The 20,917-nt window shown below is 44.8% G+C and overlaps 1 protein-coding gene across 3 annotated transcripts in view; it reads left to right on the top strand.

Moving 5' to 3' along the window:
• The window catches only part of ASTN2 (astrotactin 2), an 865,697-nt gene that overhangs the window by 259,633 nt on the left and 585,147 nt on the right, over positions 1-20,917 (top strand). For 2 of the 3 annotated variants that reach the window (XM_021691759.1, XM_021691761.2), the window contains exon 4: positions 3,010-3,162. The exons of the other annotated variant lie outside the window; for it this stretch is intronic. In XM_021691759.1, coding sequence (XP_021547434.1) covers positions 3,010-3,162 — 153 coding nt within the window. The remainder of the gene's footprint in view (positions 1-3,009; positions 3,163-20,917) is intronic. 3 annotated transcript variants of the gene reach the window in all.

Below are 20,917 nucleotides of genomic sequence, written 5' to 3'. Positions count from 1 at the left end.
CCTGAGCCGAAGGCAGACGCTTAACGACTAAGCCACCCAGGCGCCCCGTACATCACTTAAAGTTTTTTACATGTATATGTATATCATTTCATTAATCTTGGTCCATCCTGTCTATATGGTGAGCACTTTGCAGGGGGGGTTGTTTGTCTTTTCTGTTATGGACCGCATGATATATATTGAAACCTTAACCTCAGTATGACTGTTTGTCTACTTGGGCTGACATAACAAAATAGCGTAGATAGGGTGGCTTAAACAACAGACATTTATTTTCTCACAGTTCTGGAGGCTAGGAGGCCAAGACCAGGACACCAGACAGTTGGGGTCTGGCTTGCAAGATGGCTGCCTTCTCACTGTGTACTCACGTGGCCTTTCTGAGCGTATACATGTACGTGGGGAAAGCAAGAGGAGAGAGAGAGAGAGAGATTTCTTCCTCTTCTTATAAAGACACTGATCCTATTGGATGAGGACCTCACCTTTATGGCCTCATTTAACTTTAATTACCTACTAAAAGCCCTATCTCCAAATATAGTCACATTGGGGGTTAGGGCTTCAACATAAGAAATTTGGAGGGACACAGGTCTATCCACAGCAGGCTGTATCTGGAGATAGGATCTTTAAGAGGGAATTAAAATTAAATATGATCATGAAGGTGGGGCCCTAATCAGATAGGACTGGGTGTCAGAAAAAGAGGAAGATCTCTCTCTTTCCCTCTCTCTTTATCTCTGTCTCTGCCTCCCTGCCTCGGGTTCTCTCTCCCTACTATGTGCGCTCACGATGAGCTGCCTGTCTGTAAGCCAAGGAGAGAGACCTCACTAGAACCCAACCATCCTGGCATCCTGATCTCAAAACTTCCAGCCTTTAGAGCTGTGAGAACATAAATTTTTGTTAAGTCACCCAATCTATGAGTTTTGTTTCGGCGGCCCAAGCTAAGACAATACCTCCTGTACTTGTCACAGATACATTACGGTTTTTTTGAAAACACTGTTGAATGGATGCATGAACGAACAGGAAGATGAATGAAGGCATGAATGTTGGCAACCTATATGGGCCCCTCCCTTGGAGGATTTCAGATTATGGCTTGCTCTAAACTTTTGACCACAGTATAGTCCAACTCTTACAGTTTGGGGCCAATCATGCTCATCTCTAGGTTTAAACCATCAGGACTGGGTGTGGAAGTGCTTCTCAGGATTGGATGGTAGCCTCTTGCTGGAGGGCTGTGCATGGTAGGCTTGGAGTAGGTGTCCCATGTTTGGGTTGTTCTTCTCGGTTCACCTTTAAGTAGACCTAATGGAGATATCTAGGAAGACAGCAAGACAGGCAGGTGAGGAAGTTATAATGCCACCACGTGGTCCATTTGTATTGTCAATTGCCTTTTCCTGAGCAAGCATAGATTTCCCCTATGTCCTCAAAGACAGAGCTTCTCACAGAGCCCAGTGCCCAAACCAGCTGCCTGGGTATGAGCTATGCCCCAGATGCATCTGTCTAAGCCAAAAAGCTTACCCGGGAAAACAGGAGCTCCTTAGAAATTGGTGTGGGGATGTTCAGAAGCCTTCTTGTCCAGTCTGGTGAAATCCCTTCAAAGAAACAGCAATCTTTTGCACATACCATCTCCTGGCCTTAGACAGCGGGTAGCTCAAAACTGAAGAAGCGTCCTTGCCTCTAGAGACATAGATGGAGGGAGGGCTGAGCTTGAAGATTTCAAAGTTGGGACTCTCTTTGGGAATTTCTCAGAACAAAGGCAGTGAGGCCATTTAGACAGTTTCCTTAGCTTCCTTCCCATTTCCTCTCCTTGCCTTTTATGTTGCCCCTCTCCTTCCTTCTTGAGCTTTTCTGCTTTTTTTTTTTTCTCTTTTATCTTCCACCTTTTTCTCTCTGCCCTTCTAACCTCACTCTTAGCATTCTCTGGAACTTTCTACCAGTCTCAATTTTGAAACTTTATAAGAATGAGGCTACTAACAAATCCATCGAGGGTATTGATAAAAATGGAGCATTGGAGCCAGAGTTAGAAGGCTTGACTTTGCCACTTGCTAGCTTGGAGTGAGTCGTATGCCATTGCAGAGATCTTGTCTCTCTGCTGTCTCACCTAAATCTGTATGTTCCACTCCCAGGTGCTCAGTTTCCCTTCAGTAATGTTGGACTATTGTACCCAGTGGTCTCCATGTCACAGTACTCCTCAAATGTTTGACTGACAGACTGCCATCTTCCTTCACTGCCACTGTTCTGGTTCAGGCCACCATGGCCTCTGACTGGCTACTGCAATAGCCTCTGCGTTGGATTCTCCACACTCTCCTTAGGAATTGTTGTCAGAGGGACTTATTTTGAACATGCCAGTTTTCTGTGAATTTTCAGTGAACAGCTTTCGCCATTAGCATGCATTCCAGACTCCTCGATGCGATTGACAGTGATCTACCTCTCTGGCCCGGCCTTGTCTTCACATGCTCCCTTGGAGCCACACTGAACTCCTGTCAGTTGCTTAAGCATCATGCTCTTCCTGGCTTCGGATCTTTGTACATGGTTCTCCTCCTACCCAGGCAATCTTTCTTATCCCAAATCTCTTTAGTAACCGTACCCTGATTCTACTCTCTTTGCTAATTCCTATTCATCCTTAAGGTGTCTGTATAAATAGTGCCTCCTCCAGGAAGCCTGCCTGACTCCCTGGATGGGTGAAAGGACCCTTCTCGGTGCTACTCTGGTACTCTGTACTCTCCTATCACCAAAGTATTGCGGTGTTGGGAATGCCTGGGTATGTGTCCTTCCAAGCTATGAATCCCTTGAATCATGGATTGTGTCTGACTTTTCACCACCCTGTCTCACGGGCTTGGGGCACTGCCTGGAACATAGTGTGTGTTGAATGCATAAGTGAGGAAGCCAACACATACTGGTACCTGTGGCTTCTGTATCCTCATGGGTCAGGGAGGGAGCTCTAGGGACTCAGGGTGGCCAGGCCCAGTCCTCCAGGGGCTGGGGGTGGGCCGAGCCCTGACCTCAGCCCCATTGCCCACCCTGTAGCAGCAGCTGAGGCGACGCAGGAGACAGTGGAGTCCCTGATGCAGAAGTTCAAGGAGAGTTTCCGCGCTAACACGCCCATCGAGATCGGTCAGCTGCAGCCAGCCCCGCGCAGGGCCTCGGCAGGGAAGCGGAAGCGGAGGAGCAAGTCTCGAGGTAGGCCCTCCCAGCACCACTTGCCAGGGTGTCAGCGGGCTGTCCCCAGGTTCTGAAGGTACCAGCAAGAGCTGTGCCCCCTTCCCTTGCTGCCCTGTACTCCCAGAATCATGCCGCAGTGTCCCCGATCGGTCATCTCAGCTGAGGCTTGTAGACGGCATACCTGTGCCCCTGGGTGTGGAGTGTCTCTGAGCCCCAGCTGCCTCATCTGAGGCGGGAATGGACTATCCGTCTTTCGGAGTGGCTGAGAAGACTGGCAACAATCTATGGAAAATGCCTCACAGGGGCCCCGAGCACAGTAGATGCCCTTTACATTGTAGCTGGTGGCACTTTGGAGAGTGCAGGAGAGGTGGACGTTCTCATGGAAGGCGTCCCCAAGCTGGGATACCAGAACAGGTTTTGGAGTCGCTCTTCGATAGCCTGAGTCGTATCGCTGTCAAGTGTAGAAGCACTGTCAATGAGACAGAACCGGATTCAAATGTTGGTTCTACTCTTAACTAATCATGTCACCTTGGGCAGGTTGCTCTGCTTCTCCATGCCACTCCTCTCTCATAGGATTGTTATGATATCTTAGCACAGTGCCCCACCCAGCATGCAATAAAAAGTAGATCTTTCCTTCCTTCTCCTTCTCTTCCTCCTCTTCCCATTCTCTCCTCCTCCTCCTCCTCCTCATCATCACCATCATCACCTCTTTCTTCCTCTGGTCATCTGTATGACTTTGTCAATGGGATGAACCCCCTTATCATTGCTTGGCATCCCAATCCCTTCCCTTTTCCTTACATTCACTCAGTAGCCTACAGCTCTTCTCTTCTTCTGGCCTCTCATGTCTCTAGTTCCTATGAACATAGTTCTAATGACGTCACTCCTCTTCTTCCAGAGCTTTAGTGGCTGTCCAGTGCCTTCAAAAGTTTCTGGGCTTGTGGAAAGGACATTCAAGACCATTGCAGAGCTCTCGTCTCTCTTCTGTCTCATCTAAATCTGTATATTCCACTTCTGTGTTCCTTTCCATGCCATTCTCCCTGCCTTAAATGACCTCTCTAACCCTATGAGAAATTGTCATTTATAGACACTTACTCCAGGTAGCAGGCTAAATACTATATACCTCTTTTTTACATTTGATTCTCAGAAACCCTATGTAGGAGGTACAGTGGTAATTCCCATTTTACAGATGATATCACAAGGCACAGGAAGCTGCAGTAACTTGCCCAAAGGGACGCCCAGGTAAGTAGGAGAGCCAGGAAGAACTAAACCGGCTGAGTTCCAAACATTAACGAAACCACTGTGTTCTAAGCTAGTGAGGTCCTACCTGTGTTCCCCAGCTTTATCCTGTGAAATCCCAAACCCTGTGATACACCAAGGATCTGCACATTAAACTGAGGTCATATATCAAGGCAGAAGTTGGTGGTGGAGTTGCTTTTTGAAATTCACATAGTAAACCCCAGGTTGAACTGATACATAATGATGCTTAAGTTTCTTTGAAGTCAGCAGCATGCAGTGCTACTCCCAGCCCAGTCAACTTCAACTTGTGTGGCTTTCAAAGAGTCCCTGGATGTCTCTGAGGCTCAGTCTCCTCTTCTGTACAATGGGTTGTCAATCCCTACCCCAGATCGTTGCTGTGAAGATCGGATGAAGTGGTGAAGGTGGACAGCATGGAATGCTCAGCTAATGTGTGTCAGGAGCTGAATAAATATTGTCATGTATTTGTCCTATCTTATTTTTGTTCAGGGTCATTTGTAGTTTCATTCAGCCTTACCTATCCATCTTTTGTCTTCCATCGTTCACCAAGAATTCCCCTCCTAGATCCTCCCTGCAAATACAGCCCCCGTGAGTACAAGTGACTCCCAGTCCATAACCTCCCCTCTGTTCTCACTGCCAGTCTGAATTCATTTCCTTAGTGTCCTATCCAAAACATTTGCTATACCACTGAATTCTTCCCCCGCCAAGTCCCTCTTTTGCACCATAACTGTCTTAATGAGGACTCTACTCTTGGGCATTTGGGCTGTTTCTGATAATTCACCGTTAAACAGTGCCATAAACGATGCCACATGGAACTTTTTTTGGTTGGGGCGGGGACATCAAACTTGTCCATCAAACTTGGCCTTCACTCTTCAGGCAGAATTTCAGAATTTGCTTATTAATGAAAATCTGTTTGACTTAGATGATGATTGGATATCGAGTTATTTTGATTTACAAGTCAAATTGGGCCTAAGAGAATTAATGGGAGAAGAAATGCATTTTCCCCCTAAATGTATCTTGAATCTGTCCCCCCCTTTCTTCATCACCATTATGACCATTGCCACCTCTCAACTCCCGCTTGCAACTATGCCCTCCTTGAGATTCTGTCTCCCCAAAGTAGCCAGAGGAATCTTTTTAGAAACATAAACCAGATAAGGTCCCTTTCTGATTAAAATCATTCAGTGGTTTTCCTGTTGTCCTTAGATTACAACCCAGACTACTTGCCAATCTCCTGTTCCATCTGGATCTGACTTCTGCTCTCTTGACTCACTTGGCATTTCCTTGTGATCCAGCCACACTGCCTTCCTTCAGATTGCAGGAACCCAGCACATGGTTCCCTACTTTCGAATCTGACAACTTGCTGTCTCCCCCTTGCTGTGTTTCTTTACACCCTCCCCCCCACCCTGGCTGCTTTCCTGGCTGTTCTCCCACTGTTCAGCTCTCATCGCAGATATGAGCTCCTCCAGACTGTCTTCCATGACCACCCAGCCCAATGCTTTCTACCCCAAGACGTGCTATATAACCCTTTTTTCACTTGTTCCATAATAATGTGGTCTAAAATTATTTTTCCTTGCTTACTGTCTTCCTCTCAAAAAATGTGTTTCATATTCATAAACCTAATACATAGAATGTGCAGAACGTGTTTAATAAATATTTGTGGAATAAATGAGTGTATTAACCTCAAAGATCATTCGAAAGTGGCTCAGTTTTATAACTTCTGAATTGGTGATGTAGGAGGGATCCAAGATAAACCAAAGCCTCTTGGTACAGACCTCCAGGGAATCTTGTTTCCCCTAGAGATAGACTCACTGATGGATAGCACATTAACTGTGCTCAAGTGGATGCTGTTAAGGCAATTTTCAAAATGGCTTAATAACATTGTGCTCGTGATTTTACTGCCACCATTGGATAAGGTTTTTTGCAAGAGAGACTAAGGATAGCGTGTGCCAGCCCTGCAGTTCCCAGCTCACATGCTTACCGCCATGGGTCAAGATTTTCTTGGACTGAAGAACTCCATGGCCCGTAAAAGTCATAGAAATTCTGCATTCTCCTTCTGCCTCTTGGAAATTGCCGAATGCATCTTCGACTCTTGAAGATCCTAGGAAGTCCTGTAGAACAGAAAGCTGGGCTTCTTTGTTTACCTCCACATCTGTGCAAACATCTTGACCACAGACTCTGTCCGACCCCACCCCCCACCCCCCCCAGCCGGAACATTTATTCTCATCTCAAGGAACAGAGACGATCCTAGACATGTGATGTTGGAAGTGCTCCGTCTGCCCACACTGACCCTCGGAAGCCCCAGATACGGTCCGATGGGTCTGGATTCTCGGTTTGTCACTGCCCGGCTCCTCTCCCTGCCGCAGAGGCAGTGTCGGGCCTTCTGGCCCAGAGTGGGAGCACCTGGCCTCTGTCTGCTTCTGTGGGCTTTGTGCCCAGGCCGTGGGGCTCAGTGGTTTGCAGCAGATGTGTAGTGAGCAGTGGAGAACCAGGGTCGTGGAGTGAAGCACATGGTTAAAAGCAGCTCAGATGTGTGTCTGGGGCTCTGGCTTCCTCCTGAGTGGCCTCGTGGACGCTCAAGTCCATCATCCTTAGGCGGACAGAGGAAGGCAGTGGGGGACTCCAACAGGGTTTTATGAGGCAGCTGTTGGGCAGGCACTCCCCAGCGTCCACAGGCAGTGAACAGTGAATGTGTTGGAGCTAAACTAAGGCCGGGGAAGATTGCTTGTGATATGAGGAAGAGCATCCCGAGGTTGATGAAGTTTAGCTAGTGGTTTAAAAGTGGGGCTTTTCTATTTGAAATTGAACTAACCACCATGGGCTAACTGAACTAGCTTAAGCAAATGAAGAAGCTGTGTTAGCCTCAGTCTTCCCATCTGTAAAATGGCATTAATAATACCAACGTCATATATGGGTTGTGGGATAATACCTACAAAATGTGTAGCCCAGGGCCTGGCACTTGGGCGACTGACTCAATAATGAGTAGCTGATGTTATCACTGTCATCAGGGTTCTGCTCCTGTGGCCCACAGAGGCTCCCAGCTCCCAGCTCTGCCCCATGCTCTCTGGGCCACTGCCTCTGACCTGGCTGAGGTTCCATTATTCCTCATCCAGAGTCCTGCAACAGCCCCTTCATCCACAAATCCATCTTCTACCCTGGGGGCTGGAGCAATCCTTTGCAAACACACTACATCGGGCCATGTCACTCTCCTGCCTACATTTCCCTGATCCTCTGTCACTTGCCTTGGGGGCATCTCAAGCTTTTGTGGGGAAGTCTTCCTAAAGACATGTGAGAATCAACACACTCCCAAAGGGTCTATAGCTGTATTTGAAAGACATTGGTCATAAACCCCAAATTCCAGGTTCCACCTAAAAAAAATCCATGACATTCTATTTCATAACATGCATATGCTTGTTTTAGTTTAAATCATGCTACCTCATTTTTTTGGTTAAATTATTTATCATTTTCTCAAGTCTTTAGGCAATATCGATGTCCCAGGAAGAAGAACCAAGCTTATGGTGTACCGTCTTCAAAGGGTTTCTATAGGAGCAAATGAGACAATGCTTGTAAAACAGGGAGCACAGAGCCCAGCAAAAGGTGCACATTGAATATGTGTGTTCCATTGTTTTATTTTTATCACTACTGTTTTATTATACTTTTACTTATATCAGTATCATTACCCATTTGGGGTACACTTACTCCATTTTAGAAGCAAGAATCTATAAGATGAAAGGAACATGCCTAATAGTGTAAAAAGTTGCCGTAGTCTGCTACACAAGGCTCCTTCCTAGCCTGGTTCCAGCCTGCCCCTAGCGCCCTCCAAGTCCCAAGCCTCTGCATTCTGTGGCTTCCGGCACACTGGCCATTCTTCCATTCAGCCAACCTGCCTTGCTTTCCAAGTCTGTGTACAGATCATGTTCTGCCTAAAACACCCTCCTTTTCTCTCTTCTTTGTACCCCAGACAGCAGATTTCTACTCATTTTTCAGAATTCAGTTTCAAAATCTGCTCTGTGAAGAACACACCCTCGGCCCACCCTCAGCCCTCACCTCGGCTGAGTGGGCCACTCCTTTGTCTGGGCACATGTGGCCCGGTGCTGCTGTCTCAGCCTTTATCACAATCCATTGTAAATACATGTGAACACATCTGTCTCCCTCCCCAGCTCTGACAGTCCCATGATGGGAAGGACAGTGATTTATGTCTCTCTGTAGCTCCAATGTATAACAGAACGGGCATAGAATAGCAGTCAGCTGAATGGGAGAGTGTGTGGATGGATGGATGGAAGGATAGATGGATAAAACAAGATAGCTGGGAGCATCGTAGAATACAAATGGTTAAGGAGATGTGGTGCGCTGGCATCTCCCAAGCATTTAGAGTATTTAGTATATTCTAAGTACTGTGCTCATCACATATTATCTCATTGAAAACTTCCCCAGATCCCATAAGGTAAGGACTGTAATTGTCCCCCCGTCTACAAAAGAGGAAGTTCAACTATCAGTTAAGTGACTTGCCCAAGTTTATACAGCTAGTAGACTGTGGAACTGTGACCTCGGGGCAGACAGAGCCCACACTGCAGTTGCCAGATGACTTGGGTTTTAGTCCCGGCTAGTCCGGGTAGGATCTTCAAGCTGTGAAATGGTACCAGCCTAGTCTAGATCCTGAAAGGAAGCGGTTGTAGCTTCTCGTGCACTGACCAGTGTTTCTGCATCATCAGTGCTACTGTGAGGGTGTTGAGGGGCTAGAAGACTCTGGAAGGTGAGGCATCTCTCTCTGCGTCAGGACAAGAGTCAGATGTCCTCTGACCTCAGGGAGCCATGCCCTGTCCTCAGGGGCTTGCAGAAAGTATATACGCTTTTCATTTAAGACAAATTTGAACACTTCACAAAGAAAGTCACCCTAAGGCATTGTTTGGAAGGGCGAGCAGGCTTTTGGCACGTGGCAGTGGGGGCAGGGAGGAGCATCCAGCACGAGACATGGCACAGAGGTGGAGGAAAAAAGAACAATTTCATCCCAGACAAAGGGCCAGACCCCAGAGAGCTGACGTGTGTCCAGTCCTCCCCCTCTCCCTGCAACGATCTCATGGTTTCCAGCAGAACTTCATTTAATTATGCAGTTTTAAGACTTGCTTTGGCAAAAAGGGCAGGGACCTTTACCCAAACCTCCCTGGTAGAAAGGGAAGGCTGCTAAGTGGGAAGAGAGGTTAGCGGAACAAAGATGGGAACCAGAGACATAAAGATGGAACCTGGGGCTGCCTGTTCAATATTTAAGCATCACAACAACCCGGGAAGGCAGATAATTTAAAGCCATTAATGTTTCTGAATATTTTCCTCCAACTAAGTGAATAGTTTATAGCCAGTTACTGATAAACAGAAAAAAAAAATATATATAATACATATGTGTATTAAATATATATATATAATACATATGTGTATTAAATATATATATATTTACATAAGCCTACATTCTGAGGACAGTGTCTTGCAGTAAAAGAGCATATTGGGGTGTATCTATCAGGGAGGATAAAGGAGCCAGAAGCTCTGATAACCTCTTCTCTATCTGCCTTGTGATATTTGTCATTTATTACCTTTTATTAGAGTAATTTATGACCACCTCTCTTCTCCCTTAATTAAACTCATGAAGTGCAGTGGCTATGTCCGGGTCAGGCCTGTGCTTTCATTGACTAGCCTAGCTCCTGACAAATAGCAGATGCTCAGTTAATGCTTGATGGATTAATGGACAATGAATCACCCAGGCTGCCTGATCTTGGACAAGACTTTCAACCCTCCGGGCCTCAGTGTCCCCATCTAAGAGGCTGTGTGTTTTTGTGGAAACAAGCTCAGGTTCCGAAGTCAGAGGGATGTGAATCCATATCCCAGTTCTGCCTCTGACTCGTTCAACTTCGGGAAGTGACTTTGTGGGCTAAAGTGGCATTGCCTAATCTACAAATTGTATAATCGGCCACCTCCTAGGGGGTTGGGGGATTCGAGTTAATGCATGTGAAGTATTCAGCAGGCTGCACTGAACATGGCAAATACCCAATAAATCTTTGTTGTTGTTAATTTGGAAAGCAAAGGTGATGTACTAGATAATTTCCACAGGTCCCCTCTGACTTAAATGGTCTTTGATGATAAATCTGATGGGGAAGCATGGTTGTCTATTGAAAAGTATTTGGACTCAGAAAACCCTGGCTGGAACTCCAGCTCTTAAGTGCAGTTGGGTCCTCAGGGAAACTGCTTAACCTCGTTGGGTTTCCACCCCTAGCACCTGGAGATGTGAGGAAACTTGCCATTCTTATGTCCCAGGGCCATTGTGAGAATGTGCTGTTGAGGGAGATGCTCCTTTAGGCAATCTATGGATTAGCTGCACTCTATGGATTAGCTGCATCCTGAAATCAGTCTTGGCACCTTCAGAGGCAGGGAATGTCATGCATATTTGATGGTGAAGCCTTTACCCCCGGGCTCTGGCTTTCCTTTGCTTGGCCCCAGGCCCTTCCCAAGAGGGCCAGTGCCACCAGCAGCCTAGTGATTCCCATGTTGGGCTGAGCTACAAGAGAGCTGATTTGTAGTCAGAGTACACAGCCGCCTCCATAAATCTCTGATGTATCTTTCAGAGAAGTTTGCATTGCTGAAAGTGTTTGTCTCCTCCAGGTGGTTTTCCTTGTCTGTTTGAAATATATCAGGGGGCTCTTAGTCAATTCAGCCTGGCCTGGCAGCGGGGAGAGGCAATCCCATGTAGCCTTAGCACAAGGCTGGGGGCTAGGTGCTGGTGGGGCCTGAGGTCACAACTCTAAGATCTTTCTTTTATCAGAATGGCACAGATACTGTGTCAGAGTCGTGACATAATAAAACCCCCAAATTCTGTGACTTAGGACAGCCGCCATTTATTGGGCTTTTAATCCAAGTTGAGCATTTGGACTGGGCTCAGCTGGGCAGTTCTTCTGGTCTGGGTGGGGTAGGCTAAGCTGACCTCAGTCACGTACCTGTGGTCAGCCAGCTATCCAAGGTGTGTTCAAATGGTGGAGGGTTCCAAAAACAATAAGAATGGGAGATGCAAGGTTTTTTGAGGCCCAAGCCTGGAAGGCACACATCATTCCTTCTGCTTCATTCTGTTGCTCAAAGCAAGTCATGGGATTGTCGTAGATTCAAGGGTGGAGGAAATAAGAGTTCACCTCTTAAATGACAAAGGGACAAAATATTGGACTGTTTTTTATTTTTTAATTTAGTTTAGAAAGAGAGAGTGAGAGAGGGGCAGAGGGAGAAGGAGAGAGAGAATCTTAAGCAGGCTCCACACCCAGCACAGAGCCCGATGCTGGGCTCCATCTTCCAACCCTAAAATCCTGACCTGAGCCAAAACCAAGAGTCAGACGCTAACCAACTGAGCCACCCAGATGCCCCTATTGGGCAGTTTCTTACAATACCTACAGGTATTGATATTTTATTAAGCCTCTATCTTATGTTAAAGCCTGGGCTGACCTGCACAATCCCCTGAGGCAAGCATAATTATTCCCAATTTGCTGATGGAAAAATGGAGGCTCAGATCTGTGAAGGAACTTGTATAATGTGAAAGAGTTGGTTCAGGGACAGTCACATCCCAGATTTGAATCCATCTATAACTGATTAAAAGACTACATGTAATTTTTTTTTTTCTTTTTTTTTAAGACTACATGTAATTTTTACACCTCTGCTAACCAGCCTTTTTTTAACAGGGCTAATGTCGTTTGGATCTCAAGCTGTTGTTTGAACCAGCCTGGCTTGTGGTATACAAAAGGTAGTCGATTTTGGACCCTGGCTCCATCCTTGTAAGGCCTTATGGTCTAATGCAGGATCAGCAAAATTTTTCAGTAAAGGGCTAGATAGGAAATATTTTAAGCTTTGCTGACCAAGAGGCAAACTTGAGGATTGTGTAGGCACTTACACAATGAGAGAAAATTTTCTACAAATCTGACAAAATTCAAAATATAATAATAATAACCAAGTACCATTTTTTTGTAATAGAGTTCTACTAATCAAAAGAATGGAATGCATTTATGGATACTTTTAAAATGTGAATTTCATATGATTTTCACATCTTAACATATTCTTCTTTTGATTTGTTTGAACCACTTAAAAATGTAAAAACCATTGTTAGCGCCTAGACCACACCAAACACAGGCAGTGGGTTAGATTTGACCTGCACTCCCTGGTGTAAGGGAACCTCTCAGATGTGGACTGAGAGAATCCTAGATTTAGCCCCTTGACTGTCTACTTGCTGGATGATTATAGGTGAATCCAGATGTCTCAGAGGCATCTTTGTCCCAGGCTTTCAGCACACAACTGAGGGAAATAACTCCTTAGGTTCTCTTAGTCCATCAGAGTTAGAAATGAATTTCAAGGTCGTCTGATCCTTCCTGCTCATAGAAGCAGAAAATGATGGATGGGAAGACCTCATCCATGCTGCAGAGAAGAATTAGCAGACCCAGGAATGGATTTCCAAGTCCCCTGACTTACAACATTGTCCTCTTTTCATGCCATTTGAACATGTAAAATCATGTAGGCCATATTCCCTGCAATCAAGACTGACTCTTGGAGAATTTGGATAAAACACATAGAAGCTGGCAGCTTGTGGGTTTTTCTAATTCAACTGTAATCGAATGGGTAAATCACTTAGAAGATTATAAAGAGAAGGCTTTGCTTTTTCCCATGTTTGAGATAGAGGTGGTTAAACATCCTGAGGATACCAGGTAGAGCTCATGGACCATGATCAAGAATTGTCAAGCTGTGTTCCAAAGAGGCATTCAGGGAGCGGACAAGGGAATGTGGCTGAGTAGGTAGGACTCTTCCATCAAGCTCCTACTTCATATTTATATATTGGATCTCAATATCTTGGGGGAAAAGTCACAATTCTAGAATACTTATTTTCAAAAATGAACATGTTTTTGTTTATAACAAAAGCTCCGGTATCTAAATGAAAAGAATGTTGGTGAGGCATACGGTAAGTTTTCAACAGCATGGCACACGAAGCTGACCTTCTTCCTGCTCCATACACATATGCTTGCACACGTGTGCCCATCCACACCCACATGGAATAAACTAGAATTTTTGAAACACTGCAAGTTTATCAAAGATGAAGAAAGGAAACTCCTCAGTTGTAAAGCATGTGAAGGAAACGCAAAGCTCGGGCTTTAAGTTTAGAAGCTGATATCATGGTGACTCCAGGTGGGCAGTAGGGTGTGGTGGGATAAAGGCAAAGAGAAAGCAAGAGCAAGAAGAGAATGATTTGCCTCTCTCTTTTTTCCCCTAGGATTCTGTTGTTTTTGTTTCTTAAATTCCACATATGCGTAAGTTCATACAGTATTTGTCTTTCTCTAACATTTATTTCACTTACCATTATACTCTCTAGCTCCATTCATGTCATTGCAAATGGCAAGGTTTCATTCTGCTCTATGGCTGAGTAATATTCCATTCTATATATATACCACAGCTTCTTTATCCATTCATCAGTCTGTGGATACTTGGGTTGTTTCTATAATTTGGCTCTTGCAGATAATTCTGCTATAAACATCGGGATGCAGGTATCCCTTCAAATTAGTATTTTTGTATTCTTTGGGTAAATACCTAGTAGTGCAGTTGCTGGATGTAGGGTAGTTCTATTTTTAATTTGAGGAAACTCCATACTGTTTTCCAGTGGCTCTACCAGCTTGCATTCCCACCAACAGTGTAAGAGGGTTCTCCTTTCTCCGTATCCTCGCCAACATCTGTTGTTTCCTGAGTCGTTAATTTTAGTCGTTCTGACTGGTGTGAGGTGGTATCTCATTGTAGTTTTAATTTGTATTTTCCTAATGACGAGTGATGTTGAGCAAGAAACAGACTCTTAACTATAGAGAACAAACTGATGGTACCAGAAGGGATGGGGAGATGGATTTAATAGGTGATGGGAATTAAGGAGTTCACTTGGGATGAGCACCAGGTGTTGTATGGAAGTATTGAATCACTAAGTTCTACATCTGAAACTAATATTACACGGTATATTAACTAACTGGAATTTAAATAAAAACTAAAAAATAAGAGACTGAAACGTAACATGGTAGAAATAAGGCCCCAAGCATTAGTAATTACAATAAATATAATTTGCAAACTAAAATTCAGAGATAGATTACATTAAGTAAAATCCAATTGCATGCCGTCTACCAGAGATCTTCCTAAAACATAAAGATACGGAAAGTTTGACAGGGAAGGTAAAGGAAAAATATATACTAAGCAAATACTAATGAAATGGAAGCTTGGGGAGAAGTAGAAATATACGGCAAAATAAACTTTACAACAAGAAACAAAAAATTCTTAGAAATAAAGAGGGTCGGGGCGCCTGGGTGGCTCAGTTGGTTAAGCAACTGCCTTCAGCTCAGGTCATGATCCTGGAGTCCCGGGATCGAGTCCCGCATCGGGCTGCCTGCTCGGCAGGGAGTCTGCTCCTCCCTCTCATGCTCTCTGTCTCTCATTCTCTCTGTCTCAAATAAATAAATAAAATCTTAAAAAAAAAAAAAAAGAAATAAAGAGGGTTGTTAATCATAAAAGGAACAGTTCACTGGGAGACAAATGAAATCTGTACTTACATACAGAAACAACAAAGCTTCAAAATATATAAAGAAAAAAAATGGAGGGAAGTACGATGACAGGTTGACTAATATATAATCAAAAATCAAAGATTTTTACAGAAATCTTCCTGTTAGATCAAGTAGGCAAAATCAGAATACAGAATATTAAACTATACTATTAAAAATATAATCCAATGAACGTATATAAAATTCTGCCTCCAAGAATTAGAGTTTAGAGGCTCCTGGGTGGCTCAGTCGTTAAGCGTCTGCCTTCGGCTCAGGTCATGATCCCAGGGCCCTGAGATCGAGCCCCGCATCGGGCTCTCTGCTCTGTGGGAAGCCTGCTTCTTCCTCTCCCACTTCCCCTGCTTGTGTTCCCTCTCTTGCTGTGTCTCTCTCTGTCAAAGAAATAAATAAAATCTTAAAAAAAAAAGAATTAGAGTTTAAAGATTTTTCACAAGAAGAAAGAAATTCTCTTTATGGGTGTTGACAGTTTATGATCTCAGTTTTCTGGATTTGGCCCAATTTCCTGAAATTTTCTTTTCTTTTCAATGATGACTCTTTGCAATTTATGACTAAATGTGGTTTAATTTTTATCCCTCTGAAAGGTATTTCTTTCAATCAGAGGTGGAAATAGGGAGAAGCAATCTGTGTACACTGATTTTATTTTTTGTTTGTTTTGTTTTGTTTTTGTGCAGAATAGATGGGAGTGTGTGTAGGTGATGTTGTAGTGGAACATTTCCAGAAAAATGTTCACTGTCAAGATAAAGTAGTAGTCTTTTGTTTCAATCAATATTCTTCATATTTCTTTTTCAGGCCATAGAAATAGTCCATTTTGTCAGGTTCTGTTCTGGAAATACAAAGGCCCTATGTATGGTCTAGCGCAGATGAGAAGGTTCCAGGGAACAGCTGTATTGACAAACTCCTTCTCTATCTGCGTCACCCTGGTTACCTTGCCAGAGATGTTGGCTGAGATGGGTCAGTGCAATCCCCTTCAGCAGAATGTTGTGGCATTCACAGCAATCTGCATACATTCCAAGTTTGGGGAAGATCTTGAAGAAGTCATGCCTTCAGGCAGGACTACCTAAAAATAACTTGACAGGATCTTGAGAACTCAAGACTAGGTCATTACCCTGATAATTATGGCATCCCAGAATGGCTAGGATCTCTGATAGACTCTGGCCTCATTCTAAGATTAGCTTCTGTGGTCCCAGCAAGTCAGGCAAGTCAGATCATCCATCCTTATGGCATCATCCCCAGCATAGAATGAGTCTCTCCCTAGCTGTTCTCTATTGCTGTTGTACCTGATTCCCATTTCCCGATTCCAGCCCTTCCTGCTGAGTCCCTGCCCAGGGCCTCCGACCTGACTTCCTACCAAGTGTGAGCCATCATTCTAGGTCCTGAGATGAAGTAGAAAACCAGACACATGGGGTCCTCACCCCTATGGGGCTCAAGTTATGGAGGAGGATACAGGTAGGCAGTCAACCAATAATTACAAATTGTTATAAGTGCATTGGAATAAATGACCTTGGTGTTGACCAGTATCATTGTCCACCATGCATGCAGTGAAACCAGGTGGGCTTCCTAGTCCCTGCCTTGGCTGGAAACCATCACTACCCATGATTGCCCCAGCCAGGATGACAGTGCAGGAGGAACTATTCCTGAGGTTGTGATTTGTTTCCTACCTTGGGACATAGATCTGATAGGAACAACAGCAGTAATTGGCCACCTATCTTGTGCCAGTCACTGTTCTAGGTGCTTTCAAATATCTTATTGTAACTAGTTTTCTATAACACTATTTTGTGAAGGAAATCGATGTTCAGAGACATGAGGTCAGTAGCCCAAAGGCCACATGGCTAGTCAATGGTGGAGCCTGGACGTACACTTGGACCTACTTCTAACGCCACTGTCCCTATTCCTACATTGTAGCTGTGCCTGTTTGCGGCACCTGCCACCAAGACTTGCAGTTCTGTCATCTGCGTGGGGCCTCTGCATACATACAGGCCACAGAGTTTGGACTGAAATTCAGCAGACATCAAGGCAGTCACAAAAAAAGGGCGCTCTCCTGACTCCCCGAATCACCCTGGTGGGATTTGCATTCATTTTCTCGCCTAATTATTATTAAGAATATGCCATCTGTGTAAATGAGATGTTATGATTTTGTTGTAAACTTTTGTGCAGTATAACTTCAAGATATCCAACCTTTCATCTCATTGCATGATGGAAATGTTGGTTTGATGCACAAGGTCTAATTGTCCCCACCACGTGTTAGAAATCCAAATGTGGCTAAACATTAAGGTTAAATGATGATATCACAACTTCCTCAGTTTGCATTTTACATTCAATTGAAAACACAAACCCCTCGCCTCATTAATCCTTTGCAATCCAATTTTTCCCCCCCTAAATGAAATGATCCTTTTGGGACACATTTATATCCTTTTAACAGCCGCCTGACAGTTCTGCTGATGGAATTTGTATCCAACTTTGTTACTGGATAGTGACAACTTGCCCTGATGGATATGTGTACATAATTATTCTCTCGCAGTTAGATTTAATTAATGCTTACCCTCATCATGATCTTGCAGCTAGTGAGCTCTCTCTGCAGGAGCAGTTAATGGCAAAAGGAATTCTCCTTTAGCCAAGAGAGACTCCAAAAGGCTTTGTAAAATTTATACTTTTTTTTTTAAGAGGAAAAAAAAGGAAAAAAAAATGCATCCGAGCTTATTTCTTCCCTTTCCACATTAATGTCACCTGTGAATGGATTTGAGGCTACATAGGGGGATGGGGTTGTTAAACTTAATTTCAGACTAAGTATTACTAATAGGAGTGACTGTGGCAGACCCCCCAGGAAGATGTATATTTTTTAATATCTTAGCTTAAAATCGAGGTGTCCTTGCTTCATTTTGTTTACGTCTCCGTACAAAATATGGATGTGTGGATTTTTCTGACCCACTCTCTCCCCAAATGCCACCCAGCATTCAGTAATAAATAGCTGTGTGAGAGAGGAGATATTAAGAAGAAATGACAGGGAAGACAAAAGGAGTTTGAAGATGAGCTTTAGAAAGAGATTATTAGGAAGTTCATAATAAGGACAGGGAGTGTGTATTTATAAAACCCCATTAGATGGGGGTACTTTACAAGTAATCTGTCCCAGCCCATGCTTGTGAAATATTCATGTGCCATTTGCTTTTTATTACCGTAATGGCAGTGCCTTGTGTTTGCAGAGAGCTTTACAGTTTACAACAGATTTTCACATCCATTATCTTAGGTGATCTTTGCAACAACCCTGGGAGGAGGGCGGAGAAGCATTCACAGATGAGGAGACTGAGGCCCAGAGAGGTTGAGTCACTTGCCTGCAGTCACACAGCTAGAAAGTAAAAGAACCTGGCAGTGAAGCCATAGCTTTTAAAGCCAAACCCAATACTGTCTTCACTACCTTATGCCACTTTGCTTTGGGTTAAAATGCATGTAGAGAAGATTCGAGTGAGTGGCGCAGACAGTAGTCCTTCTTTGCCTTCATTTGTCTTGCTAAAGCATCAGTGCACTCTCGTTTAAAAGATACCATCTGAGTTGAGAATAATATATGCTACCTTAATGATTGCATGCAATATTAATGAATTATCACTGTGTGTTATTATGGGAGATTTCATCCAGTAAGATCTGAGAGGCCTCCAGTACGATGTGGTCACATTAGGATAAAAGGAAACACACTCCTTCCCCATCATGTCAAACACTGCTTAAATGCCTTGAACTGGAGCCTCAAAGAAGCCTAAAATAAAATATTCTAGAAATTCACGACTTGGGAATGAGAGATGGGTACTTAGAAATCACCCCATAATGCGGACAAGAAAGCTGAGGCCCAGGGAGGGGATGTGGCTTCTCCACCGTGAGTTAGTGGCAGATTTGGGCCCACCACCCTGGTTTACCAACTCCCAGCTCAGATCTCTGTCCAGGATGCTGCAGCTGTAACCTTAAGCTGGAAGAGGTCAGGGAAATCTCCTTTTTGACAAACGGGAAACTGAGGCCTGTACGAGGGGTGAGGTTTATCCAAGATCATGCGCTGACCCAGATGCCATACCAGGGCCCACCCAAACCCTGTCTCCTTAATTTCTGTAAATTCAGTTCAATTCAACAACAACAACAAAATGTCTGTGCGAGTGTTACGGGCCAGGCCTGGTGCTGACCGCGGTGAGCGCATCATCCCACAAAAGCGCAGACTGTGCTATAGAGACGGGTGGAGAGAATTCAGCCACCCGCCCTTGCTTGGCACTGTGGGGAGGGAAAACAGAAAACGGTTTCCCAGGGAAGTCCCAAGTCCAAATAGAAACAGGACGACCTTGGAGAAAAGGGCAGAGGAGAGGTGGAGGGGTGAAGGAAGAGTGGGCAGGGGCGGAGAGGGAGGGGGTCATAACCCCCACTGCAGTCTCTTTCCTTTGCTTCCCTCCTAATGTTGTTACCCCTCTGTGTCCCAGAAGACGAAAGTTTGAGCTGAAAAACAAAGGCTGCCTGCCCGTGGAAGGCAGCCTCTTATATTTGCTGGCACTTTATAGTTTCTAGAACACTAGCAGTCATTGTATCCTTATTTACCAAGGGCTTACTTTGTGCCAAGCACCATGCCCATTTTTTTTTTCAATATATCTAATTAAATCTTCACAATATCCCTGTAAGGTGGATATTACTATGACTCTCATTTTACATGAGAAACTTGAAGCTCACAAGGTGAAGTCTGTTTGCCACAGGTCTCGTGGCTGTTCAGCGGCAGGGTCTGCATTTGAACGCAGATCAGTAGAACCGCCAAGCCCAGACTCTGAAGTACAACACATCAGGCCTCCGTCATTGAAGCTGGCCGTGAGAACCCAGCATGTGGGGGCCTGGAGCGCTGCCTGTAAGGTAGCTCAAAGGGTAGTTTCTGAACAGCCAGCATCGCAATCTCTGGGAACTTGCTAGAGAGATGCAGGCTCTTGGACCCTGCCACTCCGTGGTCGAGCCCAGAAATCTGCATTTTGACAACTTTCCAGGTGATTCTGATGCATAATTTAGTGAGGCAGGACACGAGGAAAATACTCCCATCCTTGGCTCCTTTGTCATGGAATCTCAGAGCCATAGGGACCTACAGGTCGCTGCTTCCAGCCCCTTTCGGAGCTTCGTACTGCCCGTCTGGTCTCTCTTGTTTATGATGCGATTCTCTTTCATGTGGGTAGTCATAGTCAGCTTAAAAGAGGTGGAGGGCTGAAAGCTTTGTAAGCAGGCTCTAGGGAGCTGGGACATGTGTTGTGTGGAGCGCTGAGCTGTGGCATCTATCTGAACGACTCAAAGTGAAAGGACACGTTCCATAGTCGTCCCTCTGCCCTCTCCTCAACAAATCCACCACCAATTAATAATCACTGCGGGGATGCCTTGTTGACTCTCAAAGGCCTTTGTTTAAATTGGTGTTGAACAAGCAAGGTGTCTTTCTCTGCCAGGTCCCCTGACAAAAGCCAATTAAGGCATGTATCCGCTGATAGCATACCTTGGACCTCTCCCCTTCTTTCACAGTGTATATGGCCAAGTGCATCCTTGGAAGTCTTGGACATTGTGCAGAAGTATTTTTGGCTTGTAGGCATAATATGGAGCCAATATCTCTTTGTGAAATTAGCTTGTGGCCTTCCACCCCACCCCTGGGTGGCCATAAGTATAACAGTAATGGCTGACAGGGGGTCTGGGCCATTTACTGGTGTCATTTACTTGTGCTGCCCTTGCTTGGACCTGATCCTGGGTGGGCCACTTCCATAGGTCATCTCTCCTTACATGACTTGCTAAATCTGACAGAATCTAGCTCATGATAGGAAGCTCTGGCTGCCTGGTCTCTTGACAGGACCCAGTAGCATGACCAGGGACTCCCCTCAGCCCTGCAAATGCAGACCTCTCTGCTGCAGGTGGCATGGCCTTATTCTAGAAGCTTGGAGATCTACTTC

The sequence above is a fragment of the Neomonachus schauinslandi genome, chromosome 13 (assembly GCF_002201575.2).
Source record: "Neomonachus schauinslandi chromosome 13, ASM220157v2, whole genome shotgun sequence".
NCBI classification, from domain to species: Eukaryota; Metazoa; Chordata; class Mammalia; order Carnivora; family Phocidae; genus Neomonachus; species Neomonachus schauinslandi.
This window is presented reverse-complemented; position numbering and strand designations above follow the sequence as displayed.